Below are 23,975 nucleotides of genomic sequence, written 5' to 3' on the forward strand. Positions count from 1 at the left end.
ATAGCTGTATGAAACTCCAGGGTATATCGCTGCGGGAGCTATGCCTGCATTAGTAAACTCTGCTGAAATAGTATATGGGTGCCTATAGTGCCCGAGGCAGGAGCAGTAAATAATACCTAAGAAGAAAAAAAAAACGTCAAGTCGGTGTGCATGACTCTGTTTTCGTCGACCATGTACGCACGACCCAACACAACGCGTACACACACACACACACACACACAGGCACGTGACGCACAGCTGTTCGCACTCTGCGCGTGTTTTTTTTTGCGGATAAGGGCGTGAAACGTTATATCGACGAAATGCACGTGCGAACGCTGACGACGTTGTCCCTTTCGTTACTCGATCAAAAATATTGTGGAAAATAATAATTCGAATTTACGAAACGAAAAGGAAAAAAATTTGCAAGCAACAAAGGGTGGAAAAAGTATACGTAAATAAAGAGCTGCATTTCGCGCGCGTTTTCATTGCAAATCGAGCTTAACGATTCGCGCGTGCGCCTTCCCTCTCTATAGCTTTCTCTCTGTGTACTGCGTTTATATACATCGATAAAAGAGAGAACGGCATAAAGTCGCGAGGGCGCGACTGAGAAAAGCTCGACTTGCGGAGGGACAATACTTTTTGGATTCGTTTTCGCGCCCGAAGAGGAAGAAAGAAAAGAATCGTGAGAGAACAAACACGTGAAATCTCGATTCGACGTATGCGTCAACTCGAGTACAAATACTTATCTTTTTTTTTTCTGTTTGAATAACTGGCCCCGCAACAAGGCGATAATGAGGTTTATGGGTACGAGTATTCGTCGTCTATTAATTACCCAGCGGCTTGGTTCTTATCTCTGATTTACTCGCGGCGCACACCCGTCGCGCGTGCATCGGCATAAATCGTGATTTTTTTTTCATGAACAGCTTTTTAATTAATTGGACAAACAACGAAAAAAAAAAAGTAAAGCTACGATCCCCCGTTGATTACTCGGTAATCGATCGATCAAAGATCGATTCGGCGTGTGAGAAAAAAAAAATAAAGCTCTCGATGGGAAGAACGTTTTTTGCGCTTAATTTTTCCGAAATTTCATTTTCTAGACGACTCGCGCGGTAGACGAAATTACAGACTCGAGCGTCCGATAGATAAGCCCGGATCGCGCAATTGCGAAGATAATAAAAATATATATGAGTCGAGATTCGAGGTCGATTTTGAGAAAATCCATGCGTCAAAACAACATTATTCGGTTGTAAAGCTGCCTTCTTATCGTCGTCGTTTCTCGTAAAAGTGAAAAAATCGTAACGACACTCGAGACTAGGACTGCATTATTACCGAGGAGGTAGCCCGAATCGGGCGTACTTGATTCACGCTGCTTTTAGAAATCGATTTGAAACATCATAAACACCTGATAATGGATTCGAGTTCCCACGATTAGAACGAATTCGAAATAGATTCGAAATGAATCAATCGAAACAACAAAAAAGTATTCTTTCTTTAATCGACAAACAAGCTTATCAAAAATGTTGAATTGAGTTATTACACTTTTTTAATTTAACTCTTATGTCAACATCGACTTCCAGACACTCATCATTACGCATCGTCTCGTTAATTTCGTGTGTTATTTCCTAAAAATTGATCGAGCTCGCCGATCCCGGTAGGTGCTGACCTCTCTCTATTTCGCGTTGCAAATACGGCGGTAAACGATAAAGTAGAGATCGTCTGCAAAGTACTATAGAGTCGCGCATCTGCAAAATCGGTACGTATTACAGTTCGTAAATAAAGCAGAGATCGTTGCCCCGTCGCCGGAGATCGGAGTGCGGGAGCTTTCGTCGTAACGTTTTGGGCAAAATAAAACATCACGTGGATCCAGAATAACACGAAATTTAACCACGAAAATTCATCAACAAAATCTTGTTATATATAGGTTAAGTGAGGAAGTTTTTTTATCGAGAGCGCAGGAAAATGATGCTGAGACACGACTCGGAGTACTATCGCAGCCGCAAGCCCAAGCCCGAGCTCGGCAGGTGGGAGAGCTTCAAGGTCTTCGTCTGGGATCGCGAGCAGCGAGCTTTCCTCGACCGCACCGGCCGAGAGTGGGGTATGAGACGCTCGACGATGCAAATTTTTTTTCTTTTCTTTTCGTTTTCTTCACTCTTTCTCGATCGATTACGCACGAAATGTCCTTTGCAACGACGACGACGAAAGCAGCCAACGTCGGCCTGTTCTACCTGTGCTTCTACGGCGTGCTGTTCGCCGCCTTCTTCCTGCAGCTCTGGGCGACGCTCAAGTACGTGCAGTCGTACGACGGCCCGGTCTACACCTACAACAAGGCGACGGCGAGGCTCTGGCTTGGCTCGGGCTACGAGATCGATTACCTGTCCTCGAGTGAGTAATTCCCCAGCTCGACACGTTGATCGTTGTTTTTCTATATGTGGGATCATTCACACGGTATCCCGCGCAGGCATCAGCGTCAAGCCGGACGACATAATGGCCCGTGCGAATCCGCCGCTGATCCTGGTCAGCGAGTCGACGGCCCAGCGCAAGAGCAGGGCCAAGAGCTACGTAATCGCGGTGAGGGACATGCTCGGCGAGTATCGCCAAGCGCCCAAGGATAAGTACGAGCTCGAGTGCGACGAGCGGGTGCTGCGCGACCCCGCGAAGAAGGACAGTGCTGGTGGTGGAAGTATTCAGGAGGAGCCGACCAAGCCGTGCTACTTCGATCTGGCCAAGCTCGGGGCCTGCTCCAAGTCGCCCTACGGATACGCGCCGCCCATCGTCGATCCCTGCGTCTACATCAAGTTCAATAAAGTATTTATATTCGTTTTACGTACTTTTTGCGAAGATCGCGCGAGGAGAAAAAAATCATTCGCGATGACTTTGAGGTAGAGAAGTATTGACCGAGATGTTGAACAGATCAAAGATTTTTTTGTGAGAATTCAATGAGCTTACACAACAATTGAGAATACCCCTTATGTGATCTATTTGGATTAACTACATGCAAATGATTGATTGAACCGGGAAAACTAGGATCTGAAAATTTTCGGGTCAGTTTCGACCTACCTGGAGTTGAATGTTTGTCCGCAGTGGCGGATTAGAAAAAGTGCCGCCTCTCACGCAAACTTTCATTTGCCGCTCGCGCAATATGAAGACGATTACGAGAAATTTTACTAATTTTGGAGGAATTTTTAAAAAAAGTTTTGATTTAAATTGAATTATTAATTGGTTTCCGCGTTGGTATTTTTTTAGATAAAAATTGATTGTTAGCTCTTAGCAGATATAATTAGAGTCCGTCAATAAATTTATCAAAATCTTTCACTAACGCATGTTTGATCGATTCGGGGTAACGTGTCATTTCGTGAGGTTTATCAAAAGTCCAATAGCCAATTAAATGATCGCCCCATTTACAGTTCCAAGCAAAAATGGAAAAAACCCTGGATTGTTGCATGCCTGTAGTTGTATGAACAACTAGAGGAACCAAGTAGCCAAAAAATGGCACGGCGATAGTGATTAGCACTAAGTGTAAAAACGTATGATTTTTTATTGAAATTTTAGGGAAACATTTCTAATAAGTATCTACGCAAATTTACAATTGTCAATTATCATTTTTTCTCGCACCTATAATTATTTTTACCTATGTGTACTCTCATCTGATGCACGATCAAAATCGATTTGCGTCCGAATTTCTTCTCGCAATTGTCGCATGCATAATCTTTGCGACCTTCGTGGACCGTCCTTTGGTGGATTAGCAGATACCGTTTACACCCGAACTTCTTTTCGCACTTGTCGCATGCAAAATCTTTACGACCTTCGTGGACCGTCCTTTGGTGCTTTAATAAATCCGATTTTTTTCCAAACTTCTTCTGGCATTTGTCACATGCGAAATTTTTGCGACCTTCGTGTACTACCTTTTGATGCATGATCAAAATCGATTTGCGTCCGAATTTCTTCTCGCAATTGTCGCATGCATAATCTTTGCGACCTTCGTGGACTATTTTTTGGTGGATTAGCAGATACCGTTTACACCCGAACTTCTTTTTGCACTTGTCGCATGCAAAATCTTTACGACCTTCGTGTACTGTCTTTAGGTGGACAAGCAAATGTGATTTTTTTATAAATATTTTCTCGCATTTCTCGCATGCCAAATCTTTGCATCCTTCGTGCACTGTCTTTTGGTGTAAGAGCAAATAAGATTTTCGTGCAAATTTTTTCTCACATTTGTCGCACGCGTAATCTTTCTGACCTTCGTGAACGGTTTTTTGGTGGAGAAACAAATGTATTTTTTGTCCAAATTTTTTTTCGCATTTATCACATGCGTAATCTTTACGACCCTCATGAATGGTCTTTACGTGTACGAACAAACTCTTTTTTTCTGTAAATTTCTTTTCGCACTTGTCGCATGCGTAATCTTTACGACCTTCATGGACTATTCTTAGGTGCCTAATCAATTGCATTTTTTGTCCAAATTTCTTCTCGCACTTGTCGCATGCGTAATCTTCACGACCTTCATGCACTGTCTTTTGATGCTGAACCAAAATCCATTTTCTTCCAAATTTCTTTTCGCAATTGTCGCATGGATAATCTTTGCGACCTTCGTGAAATAATTTTTTGTGTAAAAGCAAAGTACTTTTATATCCAAATTTCTTCTCGCATTTATCACATGCGAAATCTTTACGACCTTCGTGTGTTGTCTTTTGGTGGATGAGCAAATATGATTTGTACCCAAACTTCTTCTCACATCTGTCACACGCGAAATCTCTTCGACCATCATGGACTGTCCTTTGATGTTTGAACAAATATGATTTACTCCCTAATTTCTTTTGGCACTTGTCACATGCAAAATCTTTGCAACCGTCGTGTACTGTCCTTTGGTGCGTAATCAAATGTGCCTTTTGTCCATATTTCTTCTCGCATCTGTCGCACGCAAAATCTCTTCGACCTTCGTGTAGAGTCCTTTGGTGTCTTCTGAAATTGCTCACATCCCCAAATTTCTTCTCACACTTATCGCATGCAAAATCTCTTCGTCCTTCGTGTACTGTCTTTTGGTGGTAAAACAAACCTGATCTTTGTGTATATAATTTTTCACTCTTATTACATGCAAAATCTTTGAGACCTTCGTGTACAATCTTTAAATGGATTAGCAAATTTGATTTTTTTCCAAATTTCTTCTGGCACTTGTCACATACGTAATCTTTACAACTTTCGTGGACTGTCTTTTGGTGCTTGAACAAATGTGATTTACTCTCAAACTTCTGCTCGCATTTGTCACATACAAAATCTCTGCGACCCTCATGGACTGTTTTTTGGTGAGTGCGCAAGTTCTGTTTATGCCCGAATTTCTTCTCGCATTTGTCACAAGCGTGATCTTGGCGACCTTCATGGACTTTTGTTATGTGCATGCGCAAATTTCTTTCAATTTCAAATTTCTTCCCGCAATGATCACATAAGTAATCTTTGAAGACGTTGTGTCCTGTCTTTAGGTGAAGGAGCAAACTCGATTTTTTTCTAAAATTTTCTCCACACTTGTCGCATAAGTAATCTTTGCAAGCCTCATGAACTGCTTTTATATGTGAGAGCAAAGTATATTTACTTCCGAATCTCTTCGCGCACCTTTCACACAAATAATCTCTAAAAACTTCGTGGAATATCTTATTGTGTTTGAGTAAAGTTGATTTATTTTTAAATTTCTTCTCGCATTTTTTGCACGTCAAATCTTCGCGACTTTTGTGTACAAATTTTTGATGCGTAAACAAACTCGATTTATTTTCAAATTTCTTCTCACAGCTGTCACATGCAAAATCGTTGCGGCCTTTGTGTACTAATATTTGGTGCCTAATCAAATGACATCGGAACTCAAATTTCTCATCGCACTTGTCACATTTATAATTTTTCTGATTATTGTGATTTGTGTCTCGGTGTGCTATCATGCTTGATTCTTGTGTAAATTCCTCCTGGCAAATATCACAAACGTGTTGTTTGTCGTCAGAAAAAACCATATCTTGTTCACTTAAATTGTTGCTAGAGACAACTTGCTCAAATTTTTTCTTACTTTTATCCATTTTGTAGCCTAAATTCTACGGATGGATTTTTCTGTTCAAATGACTGTGTAAAATATATTTGTTTGGTGTTGTGGCTTGCTTCGTCGAGAAAGGCTACAGTTAAATTAATTTGTTTTACAATAAATATGATCAGCGTAACAAGGTGATATGTCAAAATCATTTATGATCATATTGTATACAAGCAAGTTACCGATTAATCTGTTTACACAACTTCTTATATTTAAAACAATTTGAGTACTTTTAAATAAACTCTCATCAGACAACGTCGAGTTCACAAAAAGAAAAAAAATGAGTAATTAAATCCTTATTATTAAATATAAACCATAAATCATGAACTTTTTTGCTCTTCTTATTATTTTTATAACAAGACTAATAATATAAATATCCACAATGATAATACCAAAATAACCTTGCGATTATTTCGGTCGAATCGAAAAACGATTACTAGAGTTTTTACTACCTTTGGAGAATTTGAAAAAAATTTTTTGGTTGAAAATAATTTTAAATGTTCCACGTTGCTATTTTAGGTAAAAAAAAAGTAATGTTACGAACGGTCGCGTCATTCTTAGTAGAAATAATTAGAGTCCATCAGTAAATTTATTTAAATTTAATATGTAGAGCTAAAGGAACTAAGTAGACACAAGGTGACATAGAGATTAATGATTAGCACTCAGCGAACAAACTTGTAATAATATAATTAGTGTCCCGAGGTTCGGTGACACAATCATTGGGAAAAAATTTTTATAGAAATTGTGGGGAAACATCTATATAAGTATCTATACATATTTAAAATTGTCACTCATCATTTCTTCTCACACACGCGTTATCATTTTGACCTATGTGTACTCTCTTTTGGTGCCGAAACAAATCTATTTTTTGTCCGTATTTCTTCTCACATTCGTCGCATGCATAATCCTTGCGACTTTCATGGACCGTTTTTTCGTGAACGCGCAAGTTGTGTTTATGCCCAAATTTCTTTTCGCAATGGTCACATGCGAAATCCTGTCGACCGTCGTGGACAGTCTTTTGATGCTGAACCAAAATCCATTTTTGTCCAAATTTCTTTTCGCACTTGCTACACGAGAAATCTTTACGACCCTCGTGGACTGTTTTTTGGTGAATGTGCAAATGCGGTTTGTATCCAAATTTCTTCTCGCATTTGTCGCATTCGTAATCTTTCCGACCTTCGTGGACTGTTTTATGGTGTATTATCAAATTGCTTTGAATCCCAAATTTCTTTTCGCATTGGTCACATGCATAATCTTTACGACCCTCATGAATGGTCTTTACGTGTACGAACAAACTCTTTTTTTCTGTAAATTTCTTTTCGCACTTGTCGCATGAGAAATCTTTGCGACCGTCATGTATTGTCTTTACGTGGGTTAGCAAATTATGTTTTTGTCCGAATTTCTTCTCACACTTTTCGCATGAGTAATCTTTGCGACCTTCATGGAAAGTGTTTTGGTGTCTGATCAAGGCGGATTTACACCCAAATTTTTTCTCACAACTGTCACATGTAAAATCTTTTCGACCATCGTGTACAGTCTTTTGATGCTGAACCAAAATCCATTTTCGTCCAAACTTCTTCTCACACTTGTCGCATATATGACCTTTGTGATCTTTGTGGACTGTCTTTTGATGTCTGGCTAATTTTGATTTTTCTCCAAATTTAAGCTCGCATTTGTCACATGAGTAATCTTTGCAACCATCGTGTACTATCTTTTGGTGGGAAAGCAGAGTCGATTTTTGTGTAAATTTCTTCTCACACTTGTCGCATGTGTAATCTTTGCGACCTTCGTGGACTGTTTTTTGGTGCTGAATCATAATCCATTTTTCTCCAAATTTTTTTTCGCACTTGTCACATGCAAAATCTTTCTGACCTTCGTGTACTGTCTTTTGGTGCCGAAGCAAATGCGATGTTTGTCTAAATTTCTTTTCGCATTTGTCACATGCAAAATCTCTTCGTCCTTCGTGTACTGTCTTTTGGTGGTAGAACAAACCTGATCTTTGTGCATATAATTTTTCACACTTATTACATGCAAAATCTTTGAGACCTTCGTGTACAGTCTTTAAATGGATTAGCAAATTCGATTTCATTCCAAATACCTTCTCGCAATTGGCGCATGCGAAATCTTTGCGACCTTCGTGGACCGTCCTTTGGTGAATTAGCAGATACCGTTTACACCCGAACTTCTTTTCGCACTTGTCGCATGCAAAATCTTTACGACCTTCGTGGACCGTCCTTTGGTGCTTTAATAAATCCGATTTTTTTCCAAACTTCTTCTGGCATTTGTCACATGCGTAATCTCTGCGATCTTCGTGTACTGTCTTTTGGTGTTGGGATAGATTCTTTTTTAGTGTAAATTTCTTTTGGCATTTGTCGCATATGTGATCTTTGCAAGCCTCATGAACTGCATTTATATGTGAAAGCAAAGTATGTTTACTTTCGAATCTCTTCGCACATTTTTCGCATAAATAATCTTTAAAAACTTCGTGGAATATCTTATTGTGTTTGAGTAAAGTTGATTTACTTTCAAATTTCTTCTCGCATTTTTTGCACGTCAAATCCTCGCGACTTTTGTGTACTAATTTTTGATGCGTAAACAAACTCGATTTATTTTCAAATTTCTTCTCGCGCTGATCGCATGAAAAATCTTTGCGGCCTTTGTGTACCGATATTTGGTGTCTACTCAAATGACTTCGGAACTCGAATATCTCTTCGCACTTATCACACGCATAATATTTTTGATCATTGTGAATTGCGTCTCGATGTGTTATCATTTTTGATTCTAGTGTAAATGCCTCGTGGCAAATATCACAAACGTATTTTTTGTCGTCTGAAACAATAATGGCTCGATCACTTAAATTGTTGCTAGAGACAACTTGCTCAAATTTATTCTTACCTTTGTCCATTTTTGTGCCTAATATCAATGTCGGGTCCTTCTATTTATTGCCACAGAAATTGAACGAGTAAAATTTATCTATTTGGTTTTCATGGCTAGTTTGATCGGAAAAGACAACATTTCAACTTATTTGTTTTTACTGTAAACATGATCAAAGTGCCAAGAGACATTGTACAAATCGTTCATGATCATATTGTTTACAGTTAAGGCACCAATTAATCTATTTATACAAATTTGTAAGATATTTGAAACAACGAACTTCCAAACCAAATCCCAATAGTCAATATCGAGTTCACACATAAAACGTCGAGTAAAAAGATCTTTATACACATTTATAATAAAAAATTTTGGTGACCGATGGAGAGAATTTTGATGATCCACTTGCTATTAAAAATTAATCAAAGGTGTAAATAATGCTTATTATGATTTTTTTCTTCCAAAAACTCAACAAAGATTTATTTATTTGAATGATTTATAAAATTCGCAAAATAAAATAACGCCAGACATAAACTTCCCTTGTAATATTCTTCTCGTAATTATACGCTTTGGTCCGTATTAGCCAAGCAAATATAAACTATAAATCATAAACTTTTTTGTTCCTTTGATTACTTTCACAAGACTAAGACATAACAATTTCCACCATAATAATAAACCAGAATAATTTTCTGACTGTTCCAGACGAATCGAAAACGATTACGAGAGCTTTGACTAATTTTGGAAAAATAGAAAACATATATTTTTTGATTTTTAATTAATTAAATTATTAATAGGTTACCACGTAGGCTCCTATAAGAAAAAACCGATCACGTCTTGCTGAGCAGAAATAATCAGTGTCTGGCAGTAAATTTATCAAAATCTTTCCCTAACGCATGTTTGATTGATTCAGGGTCACGTGTCATTCCTTAAAGTTTATCAAAAGTTCAATAGCCAACTGAATGATAACCCCATTTACAATTCCAAGCAATACGTGACAAAACTCTGGACTGATCATCGCGTGAAGAGCTAAAGTAACTAAATAGCCAAAAAGTGACACGAAGATTAGTGATTAGCAGTAACTGTACAAAGGTGTAATAACGCCGGAGGTCCAGTGACACAATTGTTGTAGTAAAATTTTTATTAAAATTTTAGGGAAACATCTATATAAGTTTCTATACATATTTGCAAATGTCAATCATCATTTTTTCTCACACACGCGTAATCATTTTGACCCACGTGTACTTTCTTTTGGTGTAAAAGCAAACTATATTTGTGTCCAAATTTCTTCTCGCACCTGTCACATGCGAAATCTTTCTAACCTTCGTGTACTGTTCTTTGGTGGACAAGCAAATGCTCTTTACGTCCAAATTTCTTCTCGCACCAATCACATGCGAAATCTCGACGACCTTCATGGACTATTTTTTGGTGCTTGATCAAATTGCCTCGTTCCCCAAATTTCTTCTCGCATTTGTCACAGGCGTAATCTTTCCGATTTTCATGTATCGTCTTTAGGTGTTTGAGTAAACTCGGTTTTTGTGTAAATTTCTTTTCGCAATGGTTGCATGCGAAATCTCGACGACCTTCATGGACTATTTTTTGGTGCTTAATCAAATTGCCTCGTTCCCCAAATTTCTTCTCGCATTTTTCACATGCGTAATCTTTCCGATTTTCATGTATCGTCTTTAGGTGTTTGAGTAAACTCGGTTTTTGTGTAAATTTCTTTTCGCAATGGTCACATGCGAAATCTTTGCGACCGTCGTGGACTGCCTTTACATGCTTTGACAAATCCGATTTATATCCAAATTTCTTTTCACATTTGTGACATCCGTAATCTTTGCGACCTTCGTGAACTGTCCTGAGGTGCATAAACGCATCTGATCTATATCCAAATTTCTTCTCGCACTTTTCGCATGCATAATCTTTTCGACCTTCGTGGACTGTATTTTGGTGATCGATCAAATACGATTTTTGTCTATATTTTTTCTCACACTTGTCGCACGCAAAATCTTTGCGTCCTTCGTGTATTATTTTTATGTGCAAGAGTAAAGTATGTTTGTATCTAAATTTCTTCTCACACATGTTGCATGCGAAATCTTGTCGACCTTCGTGAACAGCCTTTTGATGCTGAACCAAATTCCATTTTCTTCCAAATTTCTTCTCACACTTGTCGCATATGTGATCTTTGTGACCTTTTAGGACTGTTTTTCGATGCTCCAGCAAATGCGATACATTCCTTAATTTGTTCTCGTACTTGTCACATGCAAAATCTTTGCGACCTTCGTGGACTGTTTTATGGTGTTTTATCAAAAGTCCTTGAATCCCACAATCTTTCTCGCTCTTACCACATGCAAAATCTTTGCCACCATCGTGTGCTCTCTTTATGTGCAAGAGCAAACTACGTTTATTTTCGAATCTCTTCGCACATTTTTCGCATAAGTAATCTTTAAAAACTTCGTGGAATATTTTTTTGTGCTTGAGTAAAATTGATTTATTTTCAAATTTTTTCTCGCACTTGTTGCACGTTAAATCGTCACCATTTTTATGTACTAATTTTTGATGCGTAAACAAACTAGATTTTTTCCCAAATTTTTTCTCACACCTGTCACATGCAAAATCGTTGCGGCCTTTGTATACTAATATTTGGTGTCTACTCAAATGACTTCGAAACTCGAATATCTTTTCGCACTTGTCACATTTATAATTTTTCTGATTATTGTGAATAGTGTCCCGGTGTGCTATCATACTTGATTCTAGTGTGAATGCCTCCTGGTTAATATCACAAACGTGTTGTTTGTTGTCAGATAAAACAATTTCGTATTCACTTGAGTTATCTTTCGAGACCATTTCTTCGGATATCTTTTCATTTTTATCCATTTTGTAGTCTTAATTGAACGATGGATTTTTTTATTTGGTACTACAGAAATTAAATGATAAAAATTCATCTGTTTAATATTATGACTTGTTTCATCGAGGAAGACAATATTTAAACTAATTTGTTTTTACAATATATACGATCAGTTTTTCGAGGGATAATGTCAAAATTGTTTTTGATCATTATTGTTTACAAGCAAGTTACTGATTAATCGGTTCATATAATACATTATAATATTTGAAACAATTCAAGTACTTCCAAATAAATTCTCATCAGGCAACATCGAGCTCACTGAAAAATCATCGGGTAAATTGATCCTGTGTAAACAATAGGGTGGTTCGCTTTTGCAAAAATGTTCAAAATCGCGTATACGTCATGGCGATTCTGAAAATTCAAGTCTTTACGAAAAGAAAGCCGGGTTCAGAACCTAAAAAAAGTGTCGGGAACCGGTGTCGATCGATTTTTGAAGTTTAAAAACGTGGTCCAAAATAGGAGGAAAATCGGTCAACCATTCAATTTATTTCAAAATGTGTTTCGAGAGTAAAAATAGAATCGAATGCCGTAGTCAGTTTTGCTCTATGACTTCGTTTTCATCAGTAAAAATGTACTTTTTTGATTTTTTTTTTCGCTTAAAAATCCAAAAATCGACTTTGCAACGTTTAAAAATGAACAGAAAAAATCTTCGAAAATTTTTGACTCTACCAAAATTTAGGATTTTTTGTGACGAATCCAACCGTATAAATTAGTATATGCTTTAAAATTATTTTCATTCATAAAAATGCAAATTTTCGATTTTTTTGGCTGAATTTGACGAAAAATCTCGAAAACGAGATGTTTTCGAAAAAAAATCGTTTTTCTCTAAAACAATGTTTTAGGACCAAAATCACAACGTCATTCAATTTTACAGCAAAAAATACGAAAAAAATGTTGCAGCGGGATTTTTTAAGAGCACTTTCTCTCAAAAAGGGCGCGTTTTCGAGATTTTTCGTCAAATTCAGCCAAAAAAAATCGAAAATTTGCATTTTTATGAATGAAAACAATTTTAAAGCATATACTAATTTATACGGTTGGATTCGTCACAAAAAATCCTAAATTTTGGTAGAGTCAAAAATTTTCGAAGATTTTTTCTGTTCATTTTTAAACGTTGCAAAGTCGATTTTTGGATTTTTAAGCGAAAAAAAAAATCAAAAAAGTACATTTTTACTGATGAAAACGAAGTCGTAGAGCAAAACTGACTACGGCATTCGATTCTACAGACAAAAATACGTAAGAAAATGTATTGTCGATATTATTTTTACTCTCGAAACACAGTTTGAAATAAATTGAATGGTTGACCGATTTTGCTCCTATTTTGGACCACGTTTTTAAACTTCAAAAATCGATCGACACCGGTTCCCGACACTTTTTTTAGGTTCTGAACCCGGCTTTCTTTTCGTAAAGACTTGAACTTTCAGAATCGTCATGACGTATACGCGATTTTGAACATTTTTGCAAAAGCGAACCACCCTAGTAAACAAATGTTGGTGTCTACTAGCGTTCTACTTGGTACTGAAAATTGTTCAAAGGTATAAATTATGCTTATTATGATTTTCTCCTTCAAGAAATTAAACAGGTTAAATAAAAGTATGTGCGGATACCCGAAAATTTTGGGTCAGGTCGGGGTTTTTCTTTCAGTTCAAATTGAGTTTTGGGCTATTTGAGATTTATTATTTGGTAAAAAAATAAATGAAAATCTAAGCAATTCAAGAATTCATTTTTTTATTAAAAATTAATCAATGGTGTAAATAATGGTTATTATGATTTTTTTCTTCAAAAAACTAAGCTTTCCAAAAACACAACAAACTCAACAAAAATTTATTTATTTGAATGATATAGAAAATTTGCAAGATTGAATAACACCTGACATGCAAATCCGCGGTAATATTCTTCTTGCAATAAAGCACTTTGGTCCGTAACAGCCAAGCAAATAAAAATCATAAATTGTAAACTTTTTCGCTCCTTTATTACTTTCACAAAACTAAAAAATAACAATTTCCACAATAATAATAATACCAGAATAATCTTCTGATTGTTACAGTCGAACCAAAAACGATTACGTGAGCTTTTACTAATTTTCGAGAAAAAAATAAATTTTTTGATTTTTAATTAAATTATTAATAGGTTTCCACGTTGGTATTTTAGGTAAAAATTTATTGTTATAACCGATCACGTCTCGCTGAGCAAAAATAATCAGTGCCTGGCAGTAAATTCATCAAAATCTTTCCCTAACGCATGTTTGATTGATTCAGGGTCACGTGTCATTCCTTAAAGTTTATCAAAAGTCCCATAGCCAACTAAATAATCGCCCTATTTATTATTCCAAGCAAAACGTGAAAAAAACCCCGGACTGATCGTTGCATGAAGAGCTAAAGGAACCAAATAGCCAAAAAGTGACACGAAGTTTGTTGATTAGCACTAAATGTACAAAGGTGTAATAACGCCGGAGGTTCGGTGACACAATCATTCAAGCAAAATTTTTATTTAAATTTCAGGAAAACATCTACATAAATTTCTATACATATTTACAAATGTCAATCATCATTTTTTCTCACACACGCGTAATCATTTTGACCCACGTGTACTTTCTTTTGGTGTAAAAGCAAACTATATTTGTGTCCAAATTTCTTCTCGCATTTGTCGCATGAATAATCCTTGCGACTTTCATGGACTGTTTTTTCGTGAATGCGCAAGTTGTGTTTATGCCCAAATTTCTTTGCACACTTGTCACATGCAAAATCTTTCCGACCTTCATGGACTATTTTTTGGTGTCTTCTAAAATTGCTTAAATCCCCATATTTTTTCTCGCATTTGTCACACGAGTAATTTTTACGACCTTCGTGAAATGACCTTTGATGATAAAGAAAATGTGATTTTGTTGAAAATGCCTTCTCGCATTTGTCGCATATGTGATCTTTGCGACCTTCGTGGACTGCTTTTTGGTGGAGAAGCAAATGCTCTTTACGTCCAAATTTCTTCTCGCATTTTTCACATGCGTAATCTTTCCGATTTTCATGTATCGTCTTTAGGTGTTTGAGTAAACTCAGTTTTTGTGTAAATTTCTTTTCGCAATGGTTGCATGCGAAATCTCGACGACCTTCATGGACTATTTTTTGGTGCTTAATCAAATTGCCTCGTTCCCCAAATTTCTTCTCGCATTTTTCACATGCGTAATCTTTCCGATTTTCATGTATCGTCTTTAGGTGTTTGAGTAAACTCGGTTTTTGTGTAAATTTCTTTTCGCAATGGTCACATGCGAAATCTTTGCGACCTTCGTGGACTGCCTTTACATGCTTTGACAAATCCGATTTATATCCAAATTTCTTCTCACATTTGTCACATGTGTAATTTTTTCGACCTTCGTGAACTGTCCTTAGGTGCATAATCGCATCTGATTTATATCCAAATTTCTTCTCGCACTTATTGCATGCGTAATCTTTGTGGCCGTCGTGTACTATCTTTTGGTGTAAAAGTAAAATCCATTTGTGTGCAAATGTTTTATCGCATTTGTCACATACAAAATCTCTACGACCCTCATGAACTGTTTTTTGGTGTTTTCTCAAATTGCTTTGATCCCCAAATTTCTTCTCGCATTTGTCACAAGCGTGATCTTTGCGACCTTCGTGAACTATTTTATGGTGTTTTATCAAATATCCTTGAGTGCCAAAATCTTTCTCGCACTTACCACATGCAAAATCTTTGCCACCATCGTGTGCTCTCTTTATGTGCCAGAGCAAACTCCGTTTATTTTCGAATCTCTTCGCACACATTTCACACAAATAATCTTTGAAAACTTCGTGGAATATCCTTCTATGCTTGAGTAAATTTGACTTATTTTCAAATTTCCTCTCGCATTTTTTACATGAGAAATCTTTTCGATCCTTGTGTACTAATTTTTGATGCGTAAACAAACTCGATTGTTTTACAAATTTCTTCTCACAATTGCCGCATGCAAAATCTTTGCAGCTATTGTGTACTGATATTTGGTGTCTACTCAAATGAGTCCGGAACTCGAATTTCTCGTCACACTGATCACATGCGTAATTTTTCTGATCCTCATGACAAATGTCACTAATGTATTGTTTGTCGTCCGAAACAACAATGTCGTGTTCACTTGAGTTATCTTTCGAGACAACTACTTCAGATTTCTTTTTCTTTTTATCCATTTTGTAACCTAAATTGAACGAAGGATTTTTCTATTTGGTACTACAGAAATTAAATGATCAAAATTTATCTGTTTGATATTATGACTTGTTTCATCGAGGAAGACAATATTTAAACTCATTTGTTTTTACAATAAATGCGATCAGTTTTTCGAGGGATAATGTCAAAATTGTTTTTGATCATATTGTTTACAAGCAAGTTACTGATTAATCTGTTCATATAACACTTTATAATATTCGAAACAATTCAAGTACTTCCAAATAAATTCTCATCAGGCAACATCGAGCTCACTGAAAAAACATCGGGTAAATTGATCCTGTGTAAAAAAAATGTTGGTGTCCACTAGCGTTCTACTTGCTATTGAAAATTGTTCAAAGGTATAAATAATGCTTATTATGATTTTTTTCTTCAAGAAATTAAACAGGTTAAATAAAAGTATGTGGGGTATTTTGGTCCATTTGAGATTTATTTTTTGGTAAAAAAATAAATGAAAATCTAAGCAATTCAAGAATTCATTTTTTAAAATTTTTTATTTGAATGATATAGAAAGTTTGCAAGATTAAATAACACCTGACATGAAAATCCCCGATAATATGCGCCCGGCAATCATGAGCTTTGGACTGTAGTAACCAAGCAAATATGTCATAAATTGTCAACTCGTTCGCTCCTTTTATCAATTTCATAACAGAACAAGAACATTCACAATCTTCACCGTTCAATTTGTAGCATTTTCGGAGCTTTCCTGGCCCCCGCAGGTCTTTCGCTATGACATTTTTTTACACTGTCTTCATGAATTTGGCTTTCAGTTGCCAAGCAAATATGACACAAATCCTCGTTCATCAGATTGTCGATGATCATCTCGCAGCAGAGAATCGGCAGTAGGTTCCGCGTCAGCTCCAGAAAAAAACCCAGCGTCCATCGTCGGAAAAATGTCCTCGATAGTTTTTCGCACAGATGCAAGAGACAAGCCTCGTGAAGCTGTTCGTCGGGGAAGCAGCAAGAGTCACCGGCACTGGCGAACGCGAACAAGTCCAAGAGTCTGACTCGTTTCGTGGCCTCTTCGGGCGACGTCCGTATCAGGTCGTCCAGCGACACGTCCGAGTCTATGAATATGTCTTCCGCTTCTTCCGCGAACTCCTCGTCGTACCAACTTTTCTCGATATCCTCCCGCTTCTCGAACATCTTGTGTTTGGCGAAAAATTTCATGACGATCAGAGCGTCGCTCTGGTTCGGCTCGTATCCCCTTTTCTCGAGAAGCTCGACGATGCACAGCGCGCCGGACGCCAGTCTCAATCTAAAGTCGTCCCAATTATCGAGAAAAGTCGGTGGAGATCTCTCGTCGAAGTCGCTCTCGGTGGGGAAAACGAAGCCGGACACGTCGGCTCCGCGTTTCAACAGTACGTCGACCGTGCGCGGCATGAGATTCGACACGGCCACGAACAGCGGTGTCCTGCCTCGATTATCCCGGGCATCGATCCGCACCTGCCGCTTCGTCTCGTCGCAGATCTCGAAGAATCGATCCACGCAGCTGTCGTAAAAGGTCCCCTTGGCAATGAGGTGCATAGGCGTCGATCCCAGACGGTTGGTCGAGTTCGGCTCGGCGCCGTTCGACAGCAGCGCCTCGGCCGCGTCCTCGTTGCCGCGATCCAGGGCCAAGTGCAGCGGCGAGTCGCCCGTCTCGGGCACAACGCCGTTGGGATCTTGGCCGCGTCCGAGGAATCTCTTGACGACTCTGGCGGAGCAAGATCCGCAGGCCGCGTGGAAGTGGGTGAAGCCGGACTCGTCGACGTGGTTCGCGTCGAATCTGTCGTATATCTTGAACAGTTCGCGTACCATGCGGTCGTAGTCGAGTCTGGCCGCGCGATGGATCGGTGTCGTGCGACGCGACACGGGTTTGCCGTATCTGTCGAGGTCGGGCTTGTCCTTGTAGCCGGTCCTGATCACAAATTGCACGAGTGGCCCCAACTCGGACTCGACGGACTCCGAGAGAAGCCAATCTATCTCGTCGCGCCCAAAAATATCCCGAAGATCGGGAAGTTGGCCTTCCCAATCTTTGACTATGGGATAAAGTTGACGCAGAAATTCGCGTCGTTCCTCTTCGATCTCCCAATCTATCGTTTCTCGTAAGCTTTGCAATCTTACCGAGCTATATTGGTCTATTGCTTCGGAGTCGTCGTCGTCGCTTTCGATAAGATGGTACATTTTACTACGCACTCACACAGTTTTAACACGCAACGCACGCAGTCGCTTATTAAATACGCAGTATTCGTCACTTTTTCGCGAGAATCACTAACCGAAGTCGATCCTTCTTTTTACATACGTAACCTCTATTCCGACATCGGCGAGCTACGATGCGTCGTTGTTCGCGCGAAAAACTCTCGTGAACACGCACTGTGGATAGAGCGAGGCAAGAGACTGTGGGAGAGAAGGAACTAAACACAGTTGGCACGACAGTAGCGTTGAGTAAGCATTAGCCGCGTGTCACGTGTGTCAAACTCCTTTGCGTATGCAACAGCTGAAACGACGGAGCAGACTATAATAGACTTTCGGCACTGTCGAACGCCGAACAATCACGAGTGACGCGAGGAAAAAAAGTTTCGCTTGAAGTAATGTTGCTTTTGAAGATTTTCAGTGTTCAACAACCCTTTTAAGAGTAGTAGTAAACTTGATAACGAAGTGGAAATAGTTGTTGAATGTGAAGACGTAAAACCCAATATGGATTTGTTAATAATTAATAAAATCATTAATTTAAAATAATATCATCAAATTCCTCCAATGTTATTAAAAATAATGTTTTTCAGCTTTAAATTATCAATAAATAACGGCCTTGGCCTCTAATTACACATACCCTGGGCCTTTTTTCGCGACCTTGGACACCATTACGCTATACCACTATTTAGCTTGTCAATTTTCTATAAAAGGATTTTTTATTAGTGCAGTTTAACATTTGTCAAAAATTATACCATTTAATTGGTTTTTTTTTCGAACCCTAGGAAAATTTTTCTTCAGTTATCTGATGCCTAAACCCAACGAGAAAGTGAGAAAAAAGTTTCAATTGATTTCGTTCATTAAAAACAGGCGATTGCAATTTTTCGTTCTCTGGACTGCAAAAATAGCTATGAATAGAATACCTATAAAATACCTATACAAATTTTCATTTTTCTCACTTTTTCTTCCTTTTCTGTGATCTCAATGAATAATCGTCAACTTCCATTGTACGCGTCGAGTGGCAAAAATTACAATCGCTATTTTATCCTCGAATCTTGGATTTTTTTTAACAGAATCGCTCATTAATAAATGTTTATAACTGCGGGTCTAAATCTCGAATAATTTTTCGGATTCCCGCACAGTGTTGCTTCTTCATCCCTTTTTTTTAAAACATGGCAATTCTTCCACAGGTCCTGAAGGGGGTGCCGATCTTCTACACTCAAGCCTCACAGCTGCCCAGCGACATGCCCGATTGGCTCAAGCAAGTCGTACGAAAATCCGATAAGGTACGGGGCACATACACGCATGTGTATGATGTATTAATTATTTACCGGCGCGCAATTCTCCATTGACCGGCGTGTGCCGGTAAACAGCGCAACAGCGTTACGTATGTATCGTACACGCGATAAGATTGCCGAGCATTGGCCGTGGCAGCCGATCTGCCTTTATTTTTCACCGTATAAAAAAGTTTTTTTTTCTCTCTCTCTTTTTTATTAAGAAAATAAGCCGCGTTATGCATTTCGGCCTTGATAAATCCAATCGGTACGCGTAATACATCGTTGTTGTTTTTTTTTATTTTTATTATTTTTCATTTCTCCGCAGCCGCACGTGTGGCTGTCGTGCAACGGCACGAGCTTCGAGGACATGCTGCACATGGGCGAGATCGAGTATCTGCCGGGGCCGGGATTCCCCGTCCAGTACTTCCCGTACGACGGCCATCCGGACTACCTGTCGCCGATGGTGGCGCTCAAGTTCAGACGGCCCGCAGGTATAATTTTCGACGACAATACCGATTGACCGATACCCGATCGAGTATCTTATACATTCGATCGTTATCGAATTGAATTGAAAAAAAACATTTGTTGTTTGTAAATTTGTTGCGCCTCGCAGCTCTCCTCCTCCTGTACAGTATTTATCATATACTAATCGTTGGCTTCTTTCGCTCCCATTCAGTGAACGAGCTGATAAACATCGACTGCACGACCTGGGCGCACAACATCGACAGGAGTTTCAAATTTCGCTTCCGCATGCTCATCAAGGTGTGATGCGGTCATGAAGACGACGCGACTACAGGAACAACGAGGTTTTTTTTTCAGGGGGTTGTATGAACTTGAATGAAGAACCCCCCGGCATTATGCGTATCCGTAAAATATCATTTATAATAGTAATGTGTATTTTCATTGCAGTTTGAATTAATATAATAGATGAGTAACAAAACTAACTGATATCAATCCTCAGTTTCCTTGTAATCCGAATCTCCGATCGCACGTCAACAAAAGTTAAGGACGACGTACACACGATGATCATGAATTCAAGCGGAGATCTTTCTCCTTCGTCTTATTTTTTTTTTATATCGCCACATGGAGATCGTTGTGACAACGATGCATTCTTTTTCTCTCCTCCGTTGTTTCTGTTCGTCGATACATAAAAAATGTGTACGATATAATAATGATATATTTTTTTTTATATATACACGAGCAACCGCACACCGAAAGAGTTATGCAATGTTTCCGATATCAAACGGCTTGTGCTGCGCTTACAAGCGAGATAACGGATCGCTGTACACAAAGTCTCGGCGAAATCCGACGCTTTCGATCGTCGTCGTCGTCGTCGTCGTCGTGCGCGCGGATGCACTTCTGAGTTCTCCCACGCGATATATTATTAATTGATAAAACCGATGTGTAAAAAAAAAAAGAGGAGAAAAAAAATTAGAAGTTATCTCTCGTAGCTGTAGGTGACACAGCTGCGTCGCATTTTTGTTTTTCGCTCGTACATATACGCAAGCTGGAAAACGACGAGCATACAGATGTGAAAAATCGCTTAGAGTTTCCGTAACGCGATCTTACGGCCGTATATAGAAAGACATACATACAGAGAGGCGATATCTTCTCTCTCTCTCTCTCTCTTTCTCTCTTTCTTTTTCTATCTCTCGCTGCCGTATATATAAGTCGAATAATGTAATGTGTATATATATAAAACACATACACACGTACACATGCATATCGAAGAGGCAGGCGCTAGAGAGAGAGAACCGGGCGGGTGAACCGGTGCAATCCGGATAATAGTGGTAGAAGGTGTATATGAGCAATTCTATAAAAAAATCTGCGTTGACTAATATCAAAGGTCGAGAGAAAGAGAAGTAGAGAGAGAAAAAAATGTAAACAATTTTGTTTTTTTGAAAATATTTTCCAGCTTCGTCGAGAGGTCGAGACACCTTTTAACCCCTTTCGTAAATTGGAAGAAAAATTGGTGTTATCCTCGTGAAAATCGAATGTACTTATCAAAAGCTCGTTTTTTTATTTCTTTGGTTTGGCAATCGTTTCGAGTTTTGTTGTTATTTCATAAGACATAAAAACTGTGCAACGTTCTTTTTATCGTGTTAAAATCTACAACGTCAGTGAGAAAAGTTTCTCTGTAAAATGAAATTACCTTTTATATTAGTTCTAATCGATGGATAAATTGAAAAGAAGAAAAATGAAACAAAATTGGGCTGTCTTTACAGCGATATCGTTCCAATCGATTTTCACGAATAGGAATGCTTTTTTATTTTCTGTATCATTGCAACGAAAATCCACTTATGTGTATAGGATAGATAGTTTTAAATGGTTCAGAGTAGTTATTACCAGCCCAAAAAACACATACTATACTCTCTTTATTATCAGGATCCATCTAGATAGAAACAATCTTCACCTTTCCGAATGTACTATCAGACACTTCTTGCTGCCTCTACTAGGACATTCGGAAAAAACAACGATCACTGATTTCGTGGACTGATTCGCTGCGATATTTTTGTAGTAGAATTGCCCGTATACGATACGCGTATATGCGCACACACATAAGCTCGCAGTATCGCATACGCACGAGTATATTATACCGTATGCACGTATGCCGATCCGCCTCTGCGCTCCGTGTCAAAATATATACGCATAAACGAATCTTTGCTAATAAACATTTTAAAAAATTAACGCGAGCGGAGACGCGTATATTTGGCCGGTTCGAGCGGCTTACAGGTGGTTTTGCGGTTTTTCAATGACTAAAGAAACTGTACGCGATTTTTGCGGCTTTCGCAATGTTAACAGACGCGCGTAATATAGGTACACGGGTGCGTGACGTCAAACGTACGCACACACACACACACACACGTACGCTTATATCTATCGAACGCCGATAACGCTACTACCGATCGCAAACTCGCCTCTAATTTAGCAGTATGTGTATACGCACACACATCGGCGCGGATGAATTACAATAGCCGCTGCGGCCCCGTGTGTCACGTTTTTATTCGCGCGTACGTACCTCGACGCTCGTATCACGACGATATGCACGAGTATACACACATGGGTGCGGATCGTCGTCGAGGAGCACTCGACGGTTCGACGTTATAAGTGTAGGGTATAATCCTGCGCCGCTGTGTAATAATGCAAGGAGGGAAAACGAGAGGGAGAAGAGGAGGGGACCTCGAAGCTTCATTATGTAATGGCTCGCGCCGACAGTTGTGTACAAGGCGCCACGAGAAGCTTCAAGTGCGGGCGGAGCTTTTTCCCCATTGTTTATCCTCCGTTCCTCGTATTGCTCGGCGGTCTTTGTCGTATTTATAACTTTGTATTAATAAGCCGCAGCTCTCGATCGCAACGGGCGCACACAGCAAACGAGCGTAAGATCGGATGGAAATGACGAACCGCGACGAAAGTACCATACATATGCAAAAGCTCTATACAGACATCGAGAAGCTTCGTTTTAATTAGTCGCATCGCAGATGCAAGCTCGAGTCCCAAACTTTTGGACTTACTTTTGTGTCTCTCCTGATAGAAAGGAGCGGTGCGGGAAAAACCAACTGTCCTCCCTCGCCCCCTGCAAAATATCCTGGGCATGGGATACGCACCCCATCGGCGGCAATGATATATACAGCATACGAGGAGCAGCAGGAACGAGTTTCCTCGACAATTTGAGCGAGAAAACAACGGACGTTGGTTAATGGTGTATATATATCGAAATCTCGTGCGTCCCTCTCCCTTTTTGCCCGAGTCCATAGAGTCTTAGTGCGTGCGCGTGAGTCGCCAAGCTCGTATCGTCCTGTAATACACGCACGTGATATATAAAAACCCTTACGGCGCGACGGACGGCCACCTTAACCGAGAGATAGCGCGAATTATTTTCATATATAAGTTTATGGGAAAATCAATACTTTTGCTACGCAGCGACGAAAAAAAAAAACCACCCTGAAGTCAGTGGTCTGCGGGGGGTGGTTCGTTAACGTTGCTCACACACACGAGCCAGACTAGAACGAATGCGTGAAAAATTTAAGTATCGACGACGAGAGATGCGCCGAGAGGAAGAGGAAGAAAATCAACTTTTATTTTCTGCGATCAGTGTAAGAGAAGTTTCGTGGGACTGTATTCAAAGCAATCGCGTGGATGAATATTTGTGCGATCGACGAGGGATGCGATAAATGTACCGATACTCGGACACTTTTATTTGAGTCTTATGAACGCTCAGAGGTATTTAGAATTGACTTATGCGATACGTAAAGTCGAGTTGATTGTCATTAAATAAATGCACTTTTGCATTACAAAATGTTTTTTTTTTTGTAAATAAAACAATCGAAATTATATCGAGGCTGTCCATGAAAAGTAGCCCGTTTCCTTTTGAATTAACATATAAACGTGCCGCTCTTTGAGGGCAGCGTCGATATAGTATTAAAAAGTGACCGGATATTAACGCAAACTGACTATAGACCAATTACTGGCCTCATATTTAATTTCAAATTTAAACTAGATTCAATTT

At 38.9% G+C, this 23,975-nt stretch overlaps 1 protein-coding gene across 1 annotated transcript; it reads left to right on the top strand.

Moving 5' to 3' along the window:
* The first annotated feature begins 2,153 nt into the window (after nt 1–2,153).
* Nucleotides 2,154–20,258, top strand: LOC106649378 (sodium/potassium-transporting ATPase subunit beta-2-like). Its single transcript, XM_023459165.1, has 5 exons — nt 2,154–2,361; nt 2,438–2,784; nt 19,382–19,477; nt 19,794–19,959; nt 20,145–20,258. Exons 1-5 carry the CDS (start codon nt 2,154–2,156, stop codon nt 20,234–20,236), a joined length of 909 nt encoding a protein of 302 aa, XP_023314933.1. The 3' UTR covers nt 20,237–20,258.
* Nucleotides 20,259–23,975: the final 3,717 nt, after the last annotated feature.

Source organism: Trichogramma pretiosum, unplaced genomic scaffold (genome assembly GCF_000599845.2).
Source record: "Trichogramma pretiosum strain Unisexual culture from Peru unplaced genomic scaffold, Tpre_2.0 scaffold23, whole genome shotgun sequence".
Taxonomy (NCBI): Eukaryota; Metazoa; Arthropoda; class Insecta; order Hymenoptera; family Trichogrammatidae; genus Trichogramma; species Trichogramma pretiosum.

Coding starts and splice junctions, on each gene's coding strand:
- LOC106649378 (XM_023459165.1), top strand. CDS start 2,154: ATGTCCTTTGCAACGACGACGACGAAAGCAGCCAACGTCGGCCTGTTC. Junction 2,785..19,381: donor TCTACATCAAGTTCAATAAA/GTATTTATATTC, acceptor ATTCTTCCACAG/GTCCTGAAGGGGGTGCCGAT. Junction 19,960..20,144: donor CAAGTTCAGACGGCCCGCAG/GTATAATTTTCG, acceptor GCTCCCATTCAG/TGAACGAGCTGATAAACATC.